Here is a 20,790-nt window from a genome sequence, read left to right as displayed (position 1 = left end):
AGCAGGAATGAAAATTTGGGATTCAGCCACCCTAGAGAACAAACCACTGCCTGCTCTGAAGGATGTCCTTGGAAACCTGCACATTCCTAGGACACCAACTTATGTCAAGAAGGAGTTTAGGTTATCTCCCTTTTGCTCTGCATAAGGAGGAGTGCTTGGCATGAGAGGGGTAGGCAGGTAATCTTGATAAGAAAATTGTATAGCAAAGTGCTAGTTCTTTCTTCTTATTTTCTTGGTATGAGCCATCTCATGGGCAGTGTAATATTATCATCTCTGCTGTATATCTGAGCGAAATGAAGGCACAGAAAAGAATGATGCAGTAGTATCCTGCACCTCACCCAGCCTGTGCTGAAACCCTCCGGATCCCCTTGTGGTGCCGAGGGCTGTCTCAAATGCTGGGCAACCACATTGAAGTCAAACCATTCTGTTCCCGAACTCTTTCAAACCCCATCCAGCAAGCAGCACAACAGGGCACTGCAGAGATCTGGGGAAGGAGGTCAAATGTTTCTTGCTTCATCCTGCTCCTGTTGCTGCTTCCTTGTTCTTTGTTTCATCTGTTCCTCCAAAAGAAAGGAGCACACTTGCAGGGTTTGTTTTGGTCTGTGTTTATGGATGAATGCTACCACTAATTGTAAATGAAGCAATTAGACCTCTCTTTACAGAGTCTCCACTGGGGTCTGGCAGAGGATCTGACAAATCCTGTACCTGCTCTCAAGGAATACATACAGCAAGGGCAGAGCTTTTACAACCATCTCATTTACCATCATCTCCTCACTCGTTCAGGTGGGGCAATTGTGTGTATGTTCTTCCAGCTGCAAAGGATTTAGTTTTGTATGTGTGTGGCTCGTTTAAGTGCACCTGGAAAGGGGCTCAGCTGAGTGGTTCAGGGAACATCATTCATTAAAGTCAGTGGGAAGGGAGGAGATGGAGTGTCTGCTCTCTCTGGCTTAAGCACAAGAGGAACACAAACATGCATGAAGCAAAAAGTCACTTATATATTCCAGTTAATACTAGCAAATGTGAGTTCTGAACATTTTTTGGTCCTGTTTCCTATTAATTTCTTCTGATTCATTTGTTCTTAGTCATAGTTAGTGTTTGCTGAGAATGACTTCCTGCCATATACAGTTTCTGTGGATAATGCATAACTAAACAGGAGCTGTATTTACAGCTAACTGTGTCTGTGCACATAAGAATTGTCTCTGAGGGTGTGTGTACTTATGCTGTCTTTACTACACGTATTAAACTCACAGAATCATTAAATGCCAGGTTGGAAGGCACCCCAAGGATCATCTGGTCCAACCTTGGAATTATCTTTTCTTCTGACAAACCATGTGAGGGGTGAAGAATAGCAGCTCCAAATCTCCTTCTTTACACTCACTACCAGCATGTGTGCTCTCATCACAGGCAGGTAATCCTGGCCACAGCTGGGGTTTAGAGCAAGAGGGAAAGCGAGCTGAAATCACCACTCAGAGGTGTGGAATCAGTGTGCCTCCTTTTACACAAGCCTTTCTTACACTCTTTAAAGACTGAGAGCTGTTTGCCGCCTTCTCCTGTTCCCTTTTGTCAGTTGCCTTGATCAGGAGCCAGTCAGGAAAGGCTGGAGCCTCACATCAGAGGTCAGACACATGGCATTTCCTCATGGAAGTGCCAGAGACGTTCTTTTCCATCCAAAGGTTGTTGACAACCTTCCATCTCTAAGCTCCAGGTAGGACTAGCTGCACCAGACAAGCTCTCAGGCTGTGCCACGCTGCCCAACTTCTGCTCTGCCTTGGTTATCTGGCTTGGACATGGCCTCTGTTGGTACCTCAGAGAAATGAGCCAACCAGATAGTGAGTGGTCATTTGGTAAGCGAAAAGAATTGAGCTGATGCAGAACAGGTTCTTCCCAAAGCACACAAGGCCAGTGGCTTGGTCTGGATGCTCAGAAAAGCCAGAGCTCCCACACAGGTCACTGGGAGCAGAGGGAGGTTAAAGATCTTTTGAAAGAGCTCTTAAATCCCAACCCAGTTATCTCCCAGGTGGGTAATGAACTTAACTGGATGTCCAGTCCTGGGAGCAAAGAGAAACTTCATGCCCTGGATTGAGTTGTCTGCTGGCTTTTCTTTTTTTCCAGAAACTGACTCTGGCATTTTTTTCTCTTATGCAGGCTTCCAGTTTCTTCTCTCTAGCTGACCTTCTGCAAGGTAAGTGGTTTCAGTTTCTTCACTGTAACTTCTCCATACAAATCCAAGAGCCTGGTGACCCAGTCTAGCAAAAGCTTTTACTACTGCTCAGTGCTGAATTTTGTCAGTTTCATGCACAGCTTTGCTGAGCTTAAAATAAGGCCTATAGTGAAACACTGGAATGGAGTGCCCAGGGAGGCTGTGGATGCTCCCTCCCTGGAGGTGTTCAAGGCTATGTTTGATGAGGCCTTGAGTGACCTGTTCCAGTGGGAGGTGTCCCTGCCTGTGGTGAGGGGTTGGAACTAGATGGTCTTTGAGGTCTCTTCCAACCTAAACCATTCTATGATCAAGTAGAAAATCTGTTTGACTTTGGACAAGTCATATGGTGAACACTTCCAGATCTCAACATGTGGTCTCTCTCAGTGCAGGAGACAATGTTCCCAGCCAGCAGTGTGGGTGGCACACTGGAGCTAAAACCAGAGTTAGAGCAGCAGTAACAACTTGCAGCTGATCACGGGGTACTCCTAGATCACACCTGCAACTCACAGTTTGCTTCCAAAACAGGGATTTTTATGCCACTCTGTGGCTTCATGTGCTCAACACAGCTTTGGGGGGGGACTCATGGGTGATACAGTGGGCCATGGGCTGGAGGAAAGAGGTCATGGTGCTGGGCTTCAAACCTCATGGAAGGATAAGCAAAGAGTCTAACAGCACAAAAAGTGAAGATCAGTTAAAGGAAGGCTAACTTTCTCTTGCAGCACACAGCTAACTGGGGACTGCATCTTTGCTAGGTTTCATCCAAAGTGCAAGAAGGCTCAAAAAATGTTTTACTAGCTTGTGGAAGAAAGAAATCATTAAAGGCTGTGTAGCATTAAGATGTTGATAAGGGAAAGGCTGTGATGAATGTTGTGTGAGGATGTGCAGACTGCAGTGAGGATTTTTACATCCTTACACAGCCTCCTTGGTCCACGTAGAAGATTATGGTTTTATTGATAAGTTTAGTATTCTCATAGGTAAGCTCAGCTCTTCCTTTTCTTGATTTCAGTGAATTTTAGATCTGAGTCCATAATTTGTAGCTAATAAAGTATTACATTATTTTCACACATTCCCCTCCAAACAAGAGTGTGGCTTTTACTATGAACTCTTTATGTGGCCACATACCTCTTCATTCCAGTGGCATTTTGGCTTCCAGGTTAAACCTGCAAGACCAGCAGCCTTGTATATCTTCCAACACAGTTTCTTTCCCTGTATCACTGTTGCTCTTCTGACAAGATGCACACAGAAAATAGATTTCCAAATCATTTGTGCATCTGAGCTCAGTATTTGCCTTCTGCAAGTATTTGGCCAGACTTAGGGCTTTAAGCTTTACACACAAGCCTTGTGCAAACTGTTTGCTTTGTGTGTTGATGATGGAGTGAGTATCCCTTTCACATTGTCTTGATTCATGCCCTCCCTTATGCTCTGTGATTCTTGCCTCTGTCCTCCCACCATCCCTGCACTTCTTGGCCTCCCACAAGTTCTCTTCAGCTGTCATTGCTCACCTTCACCCAGTGCCCATCCCTCCAAGGAAAAGGTGCTGCAGAAGTGCTTTTAAATAAGGGCCACAGAGCTGCTTGAAAGGCTTGCTGGCTTTGTTGTTAGCTGGTTTCACTTCTTTTGCCATTCCTCTCTGAAGCTGCTGATACTCCCAGGCACAGCCCGTGTAGAAGGGAAGAAATACCATGAAGTCTCGTCCCTGCCAAGGTAAATGGGGGACAGCTCGTTATTTAAAATACAGTCAGGATTTCAGCCTCATCAAAATAACACTACACTGTTCTCAGAGCTGGAGACAAAAAGCATTTAGAAAGGTGGTAGGAATACTCATCCTGCTTAAATGAGGCCAGATTTCAGTCAGTCCCCAGAGGTTCAGAGAGCTTGAATAAATGCTAGGTACTTTCTGGCGCTCTTGATGTGCGTTGGCAATCGTCTTTAACTTTGCACATCACTCATCCTGACAACTGCAGTCCAACAAAGTTACCTGGCAATTCAGGTCACTCGATGGCATCCTAATGCATCACTTTCCCTACTCAGAACATTAGTCACGACTTGATCCAGTGAAGGTTTTGAAAACAGTGTGACTGCCAGCATTGGGATATCTGTTCTCTCCGTAACAGAGAGCTCGTGTAAGCTAATGAACAAGGGGATATTGATCAGAAATCCATCGCTTGATTGACAGCTCCTGTCAATGTGAAAAACTGCAGATGAAAGCTTGAGAAGTTTAAAAGATCACCCAGACCTCAAAGCTGAGTTGGAGCTTTAAAAGTCAATCTCTGCCTATCAATTACAGGGGGATTTTTTTTTTTCTTCTACTACACAGAGGAAAGTTATTCTTTGAAAATTTGCATGCAGGATGTCTAATTTAATTTCATCTAATAGACACATTTCAGTGACAAATGTCAGATCACTGCCTTTTTTAAAAGCATGTTAAGGTTTTCCAACACTTACAAAGAAGGAGCACTCTCATTTAGTAACATTTTTAAATCGATGTATCAGATTTTGTGAGTTAATTATGTGCTCAGATTAAAAAAAAAACAAACCCAAAACAAAGTTGTTTTTGCCTTACTAAACCTATGGCTTGTTATGAATAATTAAAAAAATGGAGTGGAAAGCACTTCTTAAATAAGAGATGCGAAAGCCAAATAGTTATTTAGTGTTGAAGCTGTGATCATAGAATCGTAGAATCATCTGGGTTGGAAGAGACCTCCAAGATCGTCCAGTCCAACCTAGCACCCAGCCCTAGCCACTCAACTAGACCATGGCACTAAGTGCCTCATCCAGGCTTTACTTGAACACCTCCAGGGACGATGACTCCACCACCTCCCTGGGCAGCCCATTCCAATGGGAAATCACTCTCTCTGTGAAGAACTTCTTCCTAACATCCAGCCTGTGCTTCCCCCAGCACAACTTGAGACTGTGTCCCTTTGTTCTATTGCTGATTGCCTGGGAGAAGAGACCAACTCCCACCTGGCTACAATCTCCCTTCAGGTAGTTGTAGATAACTAAGATGCCTTTCAGCTTGATATACCCATACCAGGATTTTCCGCTCTTTGTTTTTTAATGTTTTGTGTTGCTGGAGAGGACATGGAGTAGCTGGGAGATGGAAAGCCTCACATATGTGACCCATAGAAGCTCTCTCTGCTTCAGAGTTTCATACAGTGTAATGGAGATGCAGAAAGCAGGGATGCTGTAATTTCTTAGATCACCTACAGTCTCATGTCATATTGTCTGGTCTCCTGACAACCCAGCTCAGCTTCTCAACTCCCACTGTTCACAGGGAAGGGCCAAGGGTACCCAAACCCTTTCTGCATGCAGCCTTAACTCCATGGCCCTGGTCATAAAATTGCATGCAATTATAATAGCCAATCTATGAGGGGTTGCTCAGTGCTGCCCACTTGACCTCAGCCCTGGCCACCAGAAAGTGTCCTCCTTAAGGGCTTTCAGGGTGCCAATCTGGACTCTTATGCACTTTAACCTGTCTCAAAAGTGCCCGGGGGTTGTCTGCCCTCTCAATGCAAATGGGAGTTTGCCTTTCTCTACTTTGCATACCCATCAGAAACAGATATCCCCCAAAACTTGAATTGCATCTTGGCCAACTTGGGTTATCACAGAGCTGCACTTGAAATAGTCCAGAATGGGTCAACAAAAATTTTCATAATGCAGTTAATAAATAATAGAATAGAATCATAGAATTGTCAGGGCTGGAAGGGACCTCAAGGATCATCTAGTAACAACCCCCCTGCCATGGGCAGGGATGCTATCCACTTGATTGGGTTGCCCAAGGCCACATCCAGCTTGGCCTTAAAACCCTCCAGGGATGGGGCTTCCAACACCTGCCTGGGCAACCTGTTCCACTGTCTCACCACCCTCATGGTGAAGAGTGGGAGAATTCTCCCTCTAGCAGGACATGAGAACCCGTGCTGGGAGGTGTCCTTGAGCCCGCTTCTGGCTCAGGAGGCTAAGCTGTAAACAGTGAGCAACCCACACACACCTGCAGGGAGCTGAGCCGGCCAGCCCCCTGGGGTGGACACCGCAGGTTGTTTTGATACAGTGCAACCTATCTGTACCTTACACCTAACTCTGAGCCAATCTGTGCTGTCCACTTGTGCCAGCCCCAAACTAATCGTGCATGCCTCTTCTAAAGGAGTATATAAGCAATTGCACTGGCTTAATAACAGGTACTGCATTGCTAGCAGCTGAGTCGACTTGTCAGTACCCCCCTCTCACCTCCACCAGCTTCCCGCAGACCGCAGTGAAGAACTTCTTCCTAATGTCTGATCTAAATTCATTCCCCCTAGTCCTATCACTACTCAACATCCTAAAAAGTCCCTCCTCAGCTTTCATGTAGGCCACCTTCAGACACTGAAAGGCCACAATAAGGTCTTCTCAGAACCTTCTCCTCTCCAAATTGAACAGCCGTGACTCTCTCAGCCTGTCTCCATAGCAGGGGAGCTTCAGCCCCCTGATCACCCTTGTGGCCCTTCTCTGGACCCCCTCCAGCACATCTATATCTTAATGTTTAATTAATTACTTTAAAATTCTATTAATGTGACAAAATGCAGAGACAGCATCCATATTTCTGTGATTTCCTGACACCATACTTACACTGAGAAGTTGGTTTCAAAGTCAGGGCAGGTGCTTCTACAACAGCTTAGCTTTTATTCTCATGCGGGGCACTTGTTGACTCCAGAGTCCTCACCAGCCTCTGTAAAGAGCACTGGACATGTTTGCAGTCTGCTTTTGGAAGTCATCACTCCCCTGTTCATCCCTTATGTCTTTTAACAGGTATATCTTTTCCATACAAAGAGATACCCAATCCCTCAGAACACCTCTTGAAAGCATCTGTGGAACAAAAGCCAACATTCCCCACTAAGGTTTTGAAACTAAACAGGGGAAACAAAATCAGGCTCCTGGAGACAACTCCCTCATTCTCAAGCCCGTTTGTGCAAATCTCCTCTCTGACAAAGTGAGCTTTGCAGGCTGCATTCCAGGCAAAACCTTCTTTTTTTTTTTTTGTTGTTGTGTGTGGGATTTTTTTTCTTCCTTAACTACATCACATTAAATTTAATTTTGCTCACTGTAGACAATGTCCTTATCTTCCAGTGAGATCCTTCTGTTCCTCAGCAAAGCACATACTCCTGCAACACTTGCACACTGTCGAGACTCAGCTCCTGTGGAAATAATGAGCTGAGGAAAAGGAGTCTTGACTTGACAGACCAATAAATGAGGTGAAACTTACATTTTTTTATTCCCTTTTTTTTTTCCTTTTTTCCCTTTTTTTTTTTAATGTGAGAAATGAGAGTTGGCATGTAGGAGAAAAAAAAAAGAAGAAAAAAAAAAGACAGGTCTATTTTAATATGAAATATAAAACACTCATTGTACAAAAGCAGAATTTCTTTCTTTTTTTTTTTTCCAGAAGCAAAAAAAAAAAAAGAATAAAGATGAAGGCTGCAAGCAAAAGAATGAGGAGAGAAAACTAAGATAATGCAGTCGATAATCAGTTCAAGGCAGAGCATTATCCATGGGGCCATCGGTCCAGCCTTAGGGGAGAGCTTTTTTAAACGTCTCTGTATATAGCTTAGCTTTGCTCATTACCATAACTTGTCTTTGAAACACTGGACTGGTTGCCACTGGCAGCAGCCATACTTGTGTGAGAAGCTGCAGCCCACTTTCATCAACCAACCACCCCAAAAGGTGGGCTGGCAAAACTGCGGCTCCTGCCAGGCTCCTGAGGAGGATGCTGGCTGCTGGCAGGCTGCAGGCTTGGCTGAGGAAAGGGTGGACTTTTTGGCATGTGCCTGATGCAGCAGGCCTTCACTCCTCAAAAGGGATTTTATGGCTGAGGAGCCATACAGGTGTGCAGGTGCCTTGGGATCTTGCTCCCATCCGGTTTCCCTTGAAATGGGTTTCTGTGCTCCTACATGCAGCAGTCACCCACATGCCAGTGATGGTCTTGCTGTGGTGATGCTAGCGACCAAAGCAGTCTGACAAAGAAAACTCCTTGTAGGAATCTAAACCTCTTTTTCCTCCTGTGCTGCATCTCTCCTGGCTGTGGTGCCTTGCAGGGATCTCATGTCTGTGACTGCAGAGCAACTGCTTGTGTTCCCCTTGCAGCATCCTGGCTGCCACTGCAAAAGCTTGCTGAACATCCAGAGATCAAACACGCTCCAAGAGTGACAGGGAGGGCAGAATCCCAGTAGTCTGTGGTGTTCTGGGCACTGGGGGAGCTCTTCCCATACCAAGGAATGGCTGAACAGCACCTTTGGTCTTCAAGATGGTGCAAGTTCTGGACCTCCTGACATCTCAAACAAGCAGAAGGAGAAAAGGATTCTCCACCCCAGGGAATAACTTCTTTCCTACATTCTCTTCTTCTAGCAGTTTTAGTTCCTCTGTTCTAACACTCTCTTCTCATCCCTCCCTGCAGATGAGACTGATGACTACGAGTACTATGATGAGTACACACAACCAGCACAGGACCCCTTCCTCCAACAGTACTCCACAGAGGACCCTGACTGGTTTGAGAATTATTTTGGCCACAGCGATACTGGAAAAGGTAGCTCTGAGGGTTGGGTAGGGAGGCGAGGAAGCAGTAAAATGCCAACCCTGTCCCTGCAGCATGAGCATGGCAGGCCCCGGCTGCCAGCCTACTCTCGAAATGCCTGCATCAAAGGGATGAGTTAGGAGGATTGTTTGCAGCGTTCTCCTTTGTATTTCTCTTGTAAGGAGCCTGTGTTTTATCTCTGAGTTTCACAGGATGGATTCTGATCATGCAGAACATTTCTGATTGCTACTACAAAAAAAAGCACAGGCTTATTTGTCTATAGACACTGTAAGATATAATTGCTGTTTTCATGGGATATATGTTCCCTATTTGTGCTGGGAACCAAATGTAGAGCAGTTTCCCTTCTTGTTTTTTCCCTTTTTTTTCTCAGTTGCACTTTTTTTTTTTCCCCTTTTTCTGTTTTGCCAAACTTCAGAAGAACAGGAAAGGATCCTCAAGACTGCTCAGGCAACACAAAAGGAGAAACAGGGAACTTGCCTGTAACATTCCCTGGGTTATCTCCTCATACAAAAAATCACAGCATCATAGAATGGTCTGGGTTGGAAGAGACCTCTGAAGGTCATCCAGTCCGACCCCACCTGCAGTCAGCAGGGACATCCTCAACCAGATGAGGCTGCCCAGAGCCCTGTCCAGCCTCACACTGACTATGTCTAGGGATGTGGCCCCAACCACCTCCCTGAGCAACCTACTCCAGTGTTCTGCCACCCTCATGGAAAAGAACCTCTTCCTAACATCCAATCTAAATCTGTTCTTCTCTGGTTTGAAGCTATTACCCCTTGTCCCATCCTCACAGGCCTTTGTAAACAGCCTCTCTCCATTCTTCTTGTAGGCCCCCTTCAGATACTGGCAGGCTGCTATTAGGTCTCCCAAGATCCTCCTCTTCTCCAGGCTGAACAACCCCAGCTCCCTCAGCCTGTCTTCATAGCAGAGGTGCTCCAACCCCCTGATGATTTTCATGACCCTCTTCTGGACTTGCTCCATCATGTCCATGTCCTTCCTGTATTGAGGGCTCTAGAGCTGGGCACATTAATCCAGGTGAGGTCTCACCAGGGCAGGATAAAGTGGCAGAGCTGAGATGTTTCTCGTGGCAGCCTGGAGTGAGAGGTTTAGCATGGTATGGTATAAGGAGCAGCTGTCAAGTGATTCTTAGCAGGTGCCTGCTCACCATGGGCTATTTGACAGGCTTTTCCAGGGGTGATTTAGAGCACTGCTGTGACCAGAGCAGTGCCAAATCCAGACTTTCCACCCTAACTACATAAAATCAGATGCCCAGGGCCAGCTCTGGCTCTTAAGGCACTGCACAGAGATAAATCTGTCCCCAAGCAAAGGAAGGTGTCTCGTTACTGCTCCACCACAGGCATGGCATGAGAGCTAAGGAGCTCCAGACCCAAAGCTGTGAGCTGTTACCACTTGCAATAAGCTCTGCAGTGATTCAGAACTGTTCCCACAGCTGCTGAGCTGATGCATAAGTGTGGTGCATGGGATTCTGTGTCCAGGAGCAGCCTTCTCCTGATGGAAAATGCAAGAAACAGAATAAAGCAGAAGATGAAGGTAGAAAAGGTGAAAGTAAACTAAAAGATCTCCATCCTTACCCCAGCAGACCCATGCTCCTCCAACCCCTGCAAGAACAACGGTAGGTGTGAGGTGAGAGGAAGCAGCTTCATCTGTCTCTGCCCTGAGCTGTATGCTGGGACTACATGCGAGCAAGGTAATCTCTCTTCTGCTGATTTGCACTCCCTGCTGTGCCAGCTGATGCTGCTGTTGCAGCTTTGTCAGTGGAAGCAAACACAGGACTTCATCAATCCACTGTTTGCCCAGCTGAGTTTTTTGCCAGCCCACTGCAGCCACGTTCATAGGTCTCCCACTAAGCTCCTCATGCAGAACAAGACCAGCCTAAAGCAGTATCTGCTAAAACAGACTTCAGATGTGCAGGAAATACTTCTCAATCCCCTGGCAGGTGGGCAGTAGAGAGCTGCTTACCAGTCCTGCTGTGAAGAAGAGAAATCCCAAGCTCACACCAGCCAAATGAAAGCCTCTGTGGGGCATTAAGGCAAAGCATGGCTTCCCATGATCCCTGTGAGGGCACAGCTCTTGTGCATGAGCAAATGCTGAGGTACCTCATGTCTTCTGTTTGCCACAGTGAAAGACACGTGTCAGAAGGAGAGGTGCCATGGGGGAGACTGCTTGATTACATTAACCCCACCATATTTTCAGTGCAGCTGCAATCACCCCTATAAGAAACCCAACTGCAAACAAGGTAAGTACTCAGCAGAGTGCTGAGTGAATTGTGATGGGGACAACACAGCAAGGTTGCCTTACTGTGGTTGACCAGTGGTAGGAAATCACCTGCAGCTCTTTGCAGAGCATTGACCTACTGTAATCATCCGGACGGAGCCTGCTACAGCTCCCATCCATGGGGCTGGTCAGTGATGAACCGTGCTTGATTTAACAGGGTGGTAGTTCAGCCACTCATAAAACCCATGGCACTGAGCATTTGTCAAGACTTTGTAAGAACTCGGGGCCAACAGGCTAAGTGGGAGCTCTTCCCAGTTTCCACGGGGGACAAGGCTGAGTGACAAGGCTGTTGTGTGTTTCCCACCTTGCTAGCATCCTCACCCTGCAGGCCGAACCCTTGCAAAAATGGAGGTGTCTGCGTACGCCACAGAGTCAGATCCAAGTTCACCTGCCAGTGCCCTGAAGCGTTCAAAGGGAGATTCTGCGAGATTGGTATGTCACAGCTCGGGGGGAGAGGGCACAGGCAAAGCCTCTGGACAGCACATTGACCTGGTATGACAGCAGCTCTGGCCCCCTTCGGTCTAATCTCGCTGATATCATGTCTTGGCCAGGCCACCAATGAAGAGATTCTGCTTTGGCACTAAGATATCTCTTAGCTGCTAGGTCTTTATCGTGAAAAGATGTTTCAAGCATTTGCAGTTAATCAGACTTCAAGCTGGACAGATTTGGGATGTGGCTCTTATTTGTGGCTATGTAATAGCATAAGGATATCATTAGGATAAGGGGTATCATTCTGAGCCTCCCTAAAATGAACACAGGGGAAGGAAGGAAAGGAAGAGGCCAAGAGCAACACAGAAGTCATGTTCATATCAGTGTTGTCTTCCTACAGGACCGGACGATTGTTACAAAGAGCCCTCCTCTGGGTACAGAGGAAGAGTGAACCAAGCAGCAAATGGCAAGACCTGCCTGCATTGGAATTCCCATACTCTCTTGGGCCAGCCTATCAATGCCTTTATGGAGGATGCTGAGTCCTATGGCATTGGTGAACACAATTTCTGCAGGTAATATTTTGAAGCAACAGCGGTAGAGGTCTTTAACAAAGAGAGCACCAGGGGTGAACTGCTCATAAATTTGGCAAGGTGGTAGTGTTAAGATCTCAGATCTTTCTGGAGACTGTCTGACCATAGAATACTGAGATGTTAGCGATGCATTCCTTGTCACTGCTTCCAAAAGCAGCCCTCATTTCCCTGAATCACTTCCTCATTTTGATTAGGATTCAGATAGGTGTGGGGATAGAAAAACGGCAGAATCCCCACTCTCTTATATCAAGCATCTTCTTTGTCAAATCCTATTGAAAGGGTATCTTTGGAAGTTTGATTCCCATATGGGAACATGAGACTGCACTTTTAAGCATCCACAGCTCTGATTTTGTGGAAATTTTCCCATTCCTGCTGGCTAATGCTCTCAGCTGTTCCCTCAGGAATCCTGATGAGGATGAAAAACCCTGGTGCTACATCAGAAAAAATCATGAAGTGAGATGGGACTTCTGTGATATTTCACCCTGCTCAGGAACAGGTAAAGAATCAGAAGTGAGCTGGTTGGCAGCATAGAGGTCATCCAGAGCAGCAGGACACTCCCTGTTACTTCACAGAATCACAGAATGTCAGGGGATGGAAGAGACCTTGAAAGGTCATCCAGTCCAACCCCCCTGCCAGAGCAGGGTTACCTATATCAAATCACAAGGGAACACATCCAAGTGGGCATTGAGCATCTCCAGAGAGGGAGACTCCACAACCCTCCTGGGCAGCCTGTTCCAGTGTTCCTTCACACTCACAGGGGAAAAATTCCTCCTCATGTTTACATGAAACTTCCTATGCCTCAGCTTGTCCTGAGGCTGTTTGTCACTGTCCTATCATTGGGCATCACTGAGCAGAGCCTGGCTCCATCCTTCTGGCATTCACCCATTACATATTTATAAACATTCATGAGGCCACCCCTCAGTCTCCTCATCTCCAAGCTAAAGAGCCCCAGCTCTTTCTTCACTTCTCCAATCTGATGTTATCTCTGCATTACACATCTGCAGTCTCTTCCCATGCATCTGAGGAGAGCCAATGGCCAACAGACAGCCTAACAGACCCACATGAACCAAATGAAGCATTCCAAACATGTGGACAACCAGAAGTTCAAAGCACATTCAAGAGAATCTATGGTGGAGCTAAGACTAAAGCTGGCAAACACCCTTGGTTGGCATCTGTGCAGACAAAGACCTCAAGAACAAGTGAACACTTCTGCGGTGGAGTGCTGATTGAAGCCTGCTGGGTTCTTACTGCTGGGCACTGCATCGAGTAGGTGCATGTCCTGTGTCTAGAATAGATAAACACATAAAAATCAGGATGCTTGTTAAAAACAGTTTGGAAGCCAAAGTATCTGCAGTCCAAATGGTTGGTGGCAAGCCAGCTGTAAGGAAAACAGTAATGTGATTAAATGAATACGTACAGGGAAGAATATACATGGCTGAAAACTATACCTGCTGGAGTAACAAATTAAATATATGCCCTACTCACCTAAAATGAGCTAAAATAGTTGTGTGAGAGGGAAAAATAGAAGGAAAGCAACAAGGTTTTGCAGTGTCCCAAATATCAGAGGATACTGGGATATCATAAGCAACATCAGACGTCGCATTGTAATTAAGATCTCCAGAACAGCCAAAATTTGGATCTTGCTTGCAATTATGCCAGGTGGCTTAGGTTGTGGCATTTCCTTCTATGCCTTTGTTCAATGGGATGGAAAGCACTGTTCTTGGAAACTAGCAGATTACACTCTGGAGGTCATTCCAGCACAGAGGATTTTAAGTATGCCCAGACAATGTCCTCTGTGGCTCATCAGCACAGCCTCAGTAGCAGACTGGGTGCACACTGCTGCTCTCAAAGAAAACCTCGTTCATGAGCTTTAAAGCACTTTCATGACTGCAGCAAGTTAAGAGCACAAAGTATTGTCTAAATCCACACCTGTCTGACTAAACCCTCCTATAATGATCCTAGGAAATCTGGCCATGCTTTACAGCAAGAAGTGATATCTTAGCTCCTAGATGCTGAAGGTGCAAGTTTTCTCCACCAGTAATAGACAGTGCCTGCATGTAATTTACATATATCTTTTGCAGACAACCAGCAGAACATCTCCAAGTGGCCCTTGGAAAGCAAGACCTCAAGAGGAGAGAGCGTCAAGAGCAAATATTTGATGTGGAGAAGATCATTGTACATAGCAAGTACAGAGAGAGGAACGGTGTCCCACACAACGATATTGGTAAAGCCCTTTAACTGCATATTCATGTAGCTCATCTCCAACCTCAGTGGTCTGAAGCACCTCTCTCTCCAATTAAAATCAATGTAAAATTCCTGTTGAGACTATGTTCTGGAAATAACAGGGCTAAATTGTGGGTTAGACTCATTTGAGTCTTTGGGGTGTGAATTGTGATGGGCAGGCAGAAATCACTGTTTGGGAGAAGCCAAACAACAGGGATGGATCTGGCCTGTAATGGAAACAGCCCATCAGGTGCCAGCAGCTTTGCACAGAGCTGTGTTACAGACTAGTAATGATGGTGAGGGATTAAAATTAGCTGCCAATGCTATTTATTGCTGTTTATCTTCTCTCCAGCACTGCTGAAATTGAAGCCAGTCAATGGTCACTGTGCAGTGGAATCAAAATACGTGAAAACAGCGTGTCTGCCCAACTTCTACTTTCCCATTGGGACCGACTGCTTCATCTCTGGATGGGGCATGACAGAGACAGGTATCTGTGGGATAGCTGGATTGTGGTGGAGACTTTGATGATGACGTAGAGTAATCCTGTCACTAGCAACTGCCAGACACAAATATGGACCTAGGCCCTCAGTGAAACCAAGACATGAAACTCAAAACTAGGGGTGGCTAAACCCTGCCATGGGAATTGCTCATTAGCAGAGCTCCCCAACTGCTAGACCAACCAAACCTTTCAGAGCTATGACAAAAAAATCCCTGACATTTTTTTTTTGCTTGCCATCATGTCACAGTTTCATCTGAAGACAGCAATAGAAGCAAGAAGGTATCAAGAGAGCAGCTATTGTGTAGTTCGTGTGTTTCAAGACAGGCCCAAGAAAGATGGGAACTTTCACTTGGTTTTCCAGCCCATTGGGTCAGATAAAGCTTTTCAGAAGCAGCATCTGGATCTTCAGATGCACTGAAAAACATAAAATCAGGAACAATAAAAAAAAATTCAAAGCTTTTCAAGTTCAACCAGCTCTACCCAAAACCTTTCCTGCCCACAGTAAATCCTAAGGGGAGAAATTACTATGCTTAAAAAAAAAGATAATGGCAATTTTGTGAAAAATGCATTTTCTCATGTTCTGATTGATGTGTTGCTCTAAAAGCAGCAGAAGGGAAATGTGTCACCGAGGCTGCAGTAGGTGTCCTAGTGCTTTGTGACTGATACAGCCTGATACGATATGTAGGACCAAATTCTTCCCTCTGATGTAACTCTCATTGAAGTCCACAAGAGACAAGTGTGCTCATTTGATCAGAATGCACCAACAGAATTTAATGGACATCTTTTTTTTTTTTTAAACAACAACAAAAAAAGTTCCAAATAAAAAGTCTCTCTTCAAAAGGGTAGAGGGTATTTGATTTTTCTTCCCCCAACAAAGAATATCACCTACCTGGTAGGTGTTCAAACTGGATGGCTCCTTCTCTGAGCTGAACTATTATTAGCATTTCAGGAAATCACTGCAGAAATGGAATATTTCCTGAAACTCAAGCAGAACCAAACTTATAAACCACCTTTAATGATCTACAGATGTAGTGCTTTGAAACTCTGGCTGTGGCCTTTAGATGTCAAGTTATGTCTTTAGATTCTCTGTAATTAATCATTGCCCTTAAATATTGCATGATCCTCAGTTTTCATCTGTTTCATTAGCTTGAGTATTAAAACATCTAATGGCACCAGTCTGAGAAGTGCTGAGCAGCTCAGAGTCCCGGTGGGACCTGAGTGAGCTGCAGACAGCCAGCACCTTTGAAAAGCAGCATTACGTGAGCAAAGCTGGTCAGAGGCAAGCTCTGAATACCTGACTCTGCTTTTTATTCAGTCACCAACTTGCTGTCCTGAGCGAAGCTCCAGTGCTACCCTTCATTGTTTCAGACACTTGTTTCCTTCCCAGCCTAGCACAATCCATCTCCCCTGCCTAGAGAATAAATCTTACAAGGGGTAAGTGAGGGAATTAGGGGTGGTTAGTTTGAGGAAGAGGAGGCTGAGGGAAGACCTTGTTTCTGTCTACAATGAAGGGACATTGTGGAGAGGCTGCTGCTGGTCTCTTCTCACAAGTAATTGGAGACAGAACAAAGGGGAATGGTCTCAAGCTGAGGCTGGGTAGGTTTAGATTGGACATTAGGAAGAAGTTTTTCATGGAGAGAGTAGTCAGACACTCGAATGAGCTGCCTAGGGAGGTGGTGGAGTCACCAACCCTGGATGTGTTTAAGGGTTGTTTAGATGTGGTGCTTAGGGAGATGGTTTAAGACGAATCTTGTAGAGTAAGGTTATAGGTTAGATTTTGTGTTTCTGATGGCCTTTTCACAACCTGGATATCTCTGTGATTCTGCACGTCCCCTCTCCCATCCAACTGGCAAGGAAGCTTGTGTTTGGAACAAAGACAAGATGTAACAGGCTTGGGAGGATGGTGACTCTTGTTTTTGGTGCACATCCCACAGGTGAAGCATCCCGCCAGATGCTAGAGGCCAACGTGAAGCTGATTTCGCAGAGGAAATGCAACGCGCACAAGGCCTATGATCAGCTACTGGATGAAGGCATGTTTTGTGCAGGAAATCTTCAGAGGCCCAGGGCTGATTCCTGTCAGGTCTGTTGCTTTTCTGTATTCGAACACCATTTTGTGCAAACTGCCAGGCTGTGTAGAGTAATAGCTTTGGCAGATTTCAGCACATGTATCTTTTTCCCATCGGTGTATTTCAACAGCCGTGGTCTTTCTTCAGTGCAGTTTGAGATGTATATCCCTAGAGCTGGCATCACTGTCAGACACAGGTAGATCTATGGAAGCTAGAGACTAGCCAGAGAAGTTTGGATTCTGGGGCAGTTTGTCATAATAACCTGAAAACTTGCCTCTTCTCTCTCAATTTTATTATGGCTTCTGCCATGATCACAAATTCCAACCTGGTTTTCGCTTCCAGTGCTGAGACTCACAAAGCAAGTCAGACTGAGATTTCTTTCCCTTGTAGCTAGTGCAAATGTGAGGCAAATTTCTATTCATACCACCGTATGATGGGAAAAAGTTGAAATGCTGCTTCCTAAGGTGGAAATTACCACAGTAAACACACTTTGCAGTAGACATCATCAGTAAAGTAAAATAGAGACCAACCAGCTGAGAATAAAGTCATTTTTGTTGTGTTGTGTGAGAGATCAAGTGTTTCCCTCTTTACCAAGGATCACAACCTCATCTTTCTGAGCTTTTTGAACATCTGGTATTTCATGCCTGGGAAATTTAATGTGGCCTTGTCAAATACATGTCATAGACCTGAACATACTAAAGCTTACATTCAAAAAGTCTGGTACTATTTTATTCAATTCAAGCATCTAATGGTACATTTCATAGGTAAAAACCCATCATGACAGCTTCAAAGTGCTATGATGGGAGAAGAGCATATTTTGGTTAACATTCTGCTTCAGTGCTTGGCCATGTGTGCTTTTTCTCATCAGGGAGACTCTGGAGGCCCACTAACTTGTGTGGAAAATGGCTCCTACTACGTCTATGGCATCGTGAGCTGGGGTGATGGGTGTGGGCTGAAAAACAAGCCAGGGGTTTATACCCATGTGACAACATTTCTCAGCTGGATTAAATCCAAAATTCGGTCTCAGTCAAGGTCACTTCATTAGGAGACAGCTTTGGAATGACAAATGGTAAGTTTGAGATAATTGGTTGTTTTGTCATTTCCCCAAATGCCTTCTCTTTGACCAAAAATGTTACTGGTGTTTTCTCACGGCCTGCATGGGACAACCTTCAGCACCATCTTGAACTGTAGCCTTGGAGCATTTGCTAGAATGGCAGTGACAGTAAAGCAACTCTAGTTCTTCCCCCAGTCAATCAGAACCACAGTTCACAGCGTTTCCAGTTCTGCTTTTCAAGCCTTGAAATCACTACAGGCTCAGTTGCTGCCATCCAACCCCTCTGCCCTTCACTCCCCTGTCTAAGGTGTGTTTTTTCCTGCCCCCATCAGGCCCTGAAACCTGAAAGCTATTGCTGTGTGCTGCTAAAGCAAATACCTTTTTTACACACAGAAAATTCATCCTGTGTCCATGTCTGTAAGACTGCAGCCATTGGAATTATCTGAAAAGGGAGGATCAGGCAGGAGGATTATTTTAAAAGCACTTCTGTAGGGTAAATAACCACAAATTCCATCAGTGATGCATTCCAGGTTGAAAAAGGAAGCAAGGCAAAAGAACTCCACGCAACATTAGAACCATCCACTTTCCTACTGATCAGAGGATAATTACTTATCATGCTCAAGGCCTACAATGTGCTTAACTTCAGTATCAGTGAGATCTATCAGGTGTTAAGTCCAATTTTAAAATAGGAGTCTAAAGCTATTGGATAATTCTAGGAGTTTGATATATTTTGCAAGTCAGATTATGTGATTTTTTTTTTTTCTCCATAATTCTGCACAGAAATTTGAAAAACCAGAGGACTGGTATTAAATCAGGATAGAAAGAACAGGCATGTTTGTGAAGAGCCAGTTCCTTAAAACACCAATGTCCCTCTCATCTGAATTCCAGGGTTTACCACCTTCTCTAAGCAGCTACCTAATCTGTCAATAGTTACACCTACTGCAATCATTAATTCTGATTTTTTTTGTTTTTTTGCTTTGGAAGATTTGAAAAAGACTGAAGAACTGATTGTGATCTGAACACCTCCTCTTAATCAAGAACAAATTCTCTAAGGTCCAACCAAAAGGCATATCCTTGGTTCGTCAGCGATAACTTTGCTCCCACTGGCCTCTGTCTCGTTCATCTGCTACACCATACTTTTGTACTCCTTTAGGTAAACGGTGCCAATAATCCAAGTACACAAAAACCTCCCCAAAGAGTACAAGCATGAAATAGGATTAATCTGATTTATTCATCACAAATTGTTTTATAGCCTACCAATTGGCTTCATTCAACTGTGGTACAAAGCTGAGCCTGCCTGGTGTTAATTTCATTCACAGCTTTGAAGGAATAATCAGGTTCTGTGAGCAATCACGAAGTATCCACACAAAAATAAAGTTAGTAGTTACACCTTGCAATGTTTGTGTTGCTTTTTAAAACAAAAAAAAGCTCTTAGATGCCATCTACTGTGTTTCCCAGAAAACTGGAAAAGCTACTGGATTTGAAGTAGAAGGAGAAAAACCTAATTGTGTCAGGCCAAGGTTCTGTTCACTTCTGATCCAGCTGCATTTTCCTTCTCTTGACTTGCAGAATTTCCGAAGCATCAGGGTTGACTGTGACCTGCTGAGATCCTTCTGTCTCCAATCGGTCCTGAAAAACCAAACCCAAGTAAATTGTGTGAAAATAAAGAGCAAAGCTGCAAACACCTGAGTTCCAGGTGGGTTGCACACCTGTAGATTTCCATGGCACTCTGAGATCATTATCACACTCTAGGGCTTGAGAAGCTATTGCCCTGCAGCCCCACTGCCTGCATTACTTTGTTTTCCAAGTAATGTAAATCATGGATATGTCCTGTTTCTCATGGGCTGGATTAATGTTTGACTCATTGCCAAAGTTAAATCTCACATGACACAAATATTTGAAATGCAGAGTTCCTCTTTTATTACAGTTCCATGCTTCCTAGAACCATAAGGAGTTCTGCTTTCTCACGCTGGGACACTGCAAACTGGAGTCATCCCTGTGGTGGTAGGGAGAAGCAAAACCTACAAGATTCCAGTTTCTAATTTCTTGCAGCTTGAGCTGGACAGAGATGGAGGATGCATCCCTTGCAAAACTCCTCACACAGTACATGTTATGCTGTTGGGAGCCTATACTGAGCCTGTGAGGACAGCTGACAGTGGAGATTAGATGGCAATAGGACAGCACATGGTGTACTGCTGAAACTAGGAAAAGAGAAGGGGAGTTACACAGGGAGTCACTTGCATCTCTACTGCTTTCCCTGGAGGTACCAGGACACTTGAAGGTCTGACAACATCCACAAGGGAAACACATCCTACAGTGTAAACAAATCCTGTCCTCTGGCACTCCCTAGTCCCTGCAGGAATTCCTCCATCATGGCAGTGCTCTTGACTTCTCTTGAGACATTCCTTCAAATTAAGGTGTATACAAAGCCACAAAGTTTTGTGAGGGAAATGTATACGTTCTGTTCAAATCATGGGGAGAGCTGTAGACTCCAGGGACCATTCCAAACCATTAAACAGGCACGCAGCCCAGACAGCCAACTGTGTCCTGGGCTGCGGCAAGAGCAGCATGGCTAGCAGGGCAAGGGAGATGACTCTCCCTCTTTGCTCTGCTCTTCTGAGACACCACCTGGAGTACTGCATACAGTTCTGGGGCCCTCCACACAAGGACATCAAACTGTTGGAGTGAGTCCAGAGCAGGCCATGAAGGTAATCAGACGGCTGGAGCAGCTCTGCTATCAGGACAGGCTGTGAGAGTTTGGGCTCTTCAGCCAGGAGAAGAGAAGACTTCTAGGAGAACTTGTAATAGCCTTCCAATATCTGAAGGGGACCTACAGAAAGGCTGAGGAGGGACTATACAAGGTCTTGTAATGACA

At 45.1% G+C, this 20,790-nt stretch overlaps 2 protein-coding genes across 2 annotated transcripts in view; one reads left to right on the top strand and one right to left on the bottom strand.

Annotated features, from left to right (window-relative positions):
- The first annotated feature begins 920 nt into the window (after positions 1-920).
- On the top strand, positions 921-19,312 carry HABP2 (hyaluronan binding protein 2). Its single transcript, XM_064144361.1, has 14 exons — positions 921-1,019; positions 2,146-2,182; positions 8,622-8,750; positions 10,357-10,467; positions 10,900-11,016; positions 11,367-11,486; positions 11,884-12,055; positions 12,475-12,569; positions 13,078-13,339; positions 14,155-14,297; positions 14,649-14,783; positions 16,730-16,875; positions 17,730-17,930; positions 18,900-19,312. The coding sequence occupies exons 1-13, from the start codon at positions 975-977 to the stop codon at positions 17,904-17,906; spliced, it is 1,689 nt and encodes a 562-aa protein (XP_064000431.1). The 5' UTR covers positions 921-974; the 3' UTR covers positions 17,907-17,930; positions 18,900-19,312.
- Positions 19,128-20,790, bottom strand: part of NRAP (nebulin related anchoring protein) — a 57,950-nt gene continuing 56,287 nt past the window's right edge. The window contains exon 42 of the mRNA XM_064144076.1: positions 19,128-19,544. Within this exon, the coding sequence (XP_064000146.1) occupies positions 19,443-19,544 (102 nt within the window). The 3' untranslated portion in view covers positions 19,128-19,442. The remainder of the gene's footprint in view (positions 19,545-20,790) is intronic.

The sequence above is a fragment of the Pogoniulus pusillus genome, chromosome 6 (genome assembly GCF_015220805.1).
Source record: "Pogoniulus pusillus isolate bPogPus1 chromosome 6, bPogPus1.pri, whole genome shotgun sequence".
NCBI classification, from domain to species: Eukaryota; Metazoa; Chordata; class Aves; order Piciformes; family Lybiidae; genus Pogoniulus; species Pogoniulus pusillus.
This window is presented reverse-complemented; position numbering and strand designations above follow the sequence as displayed.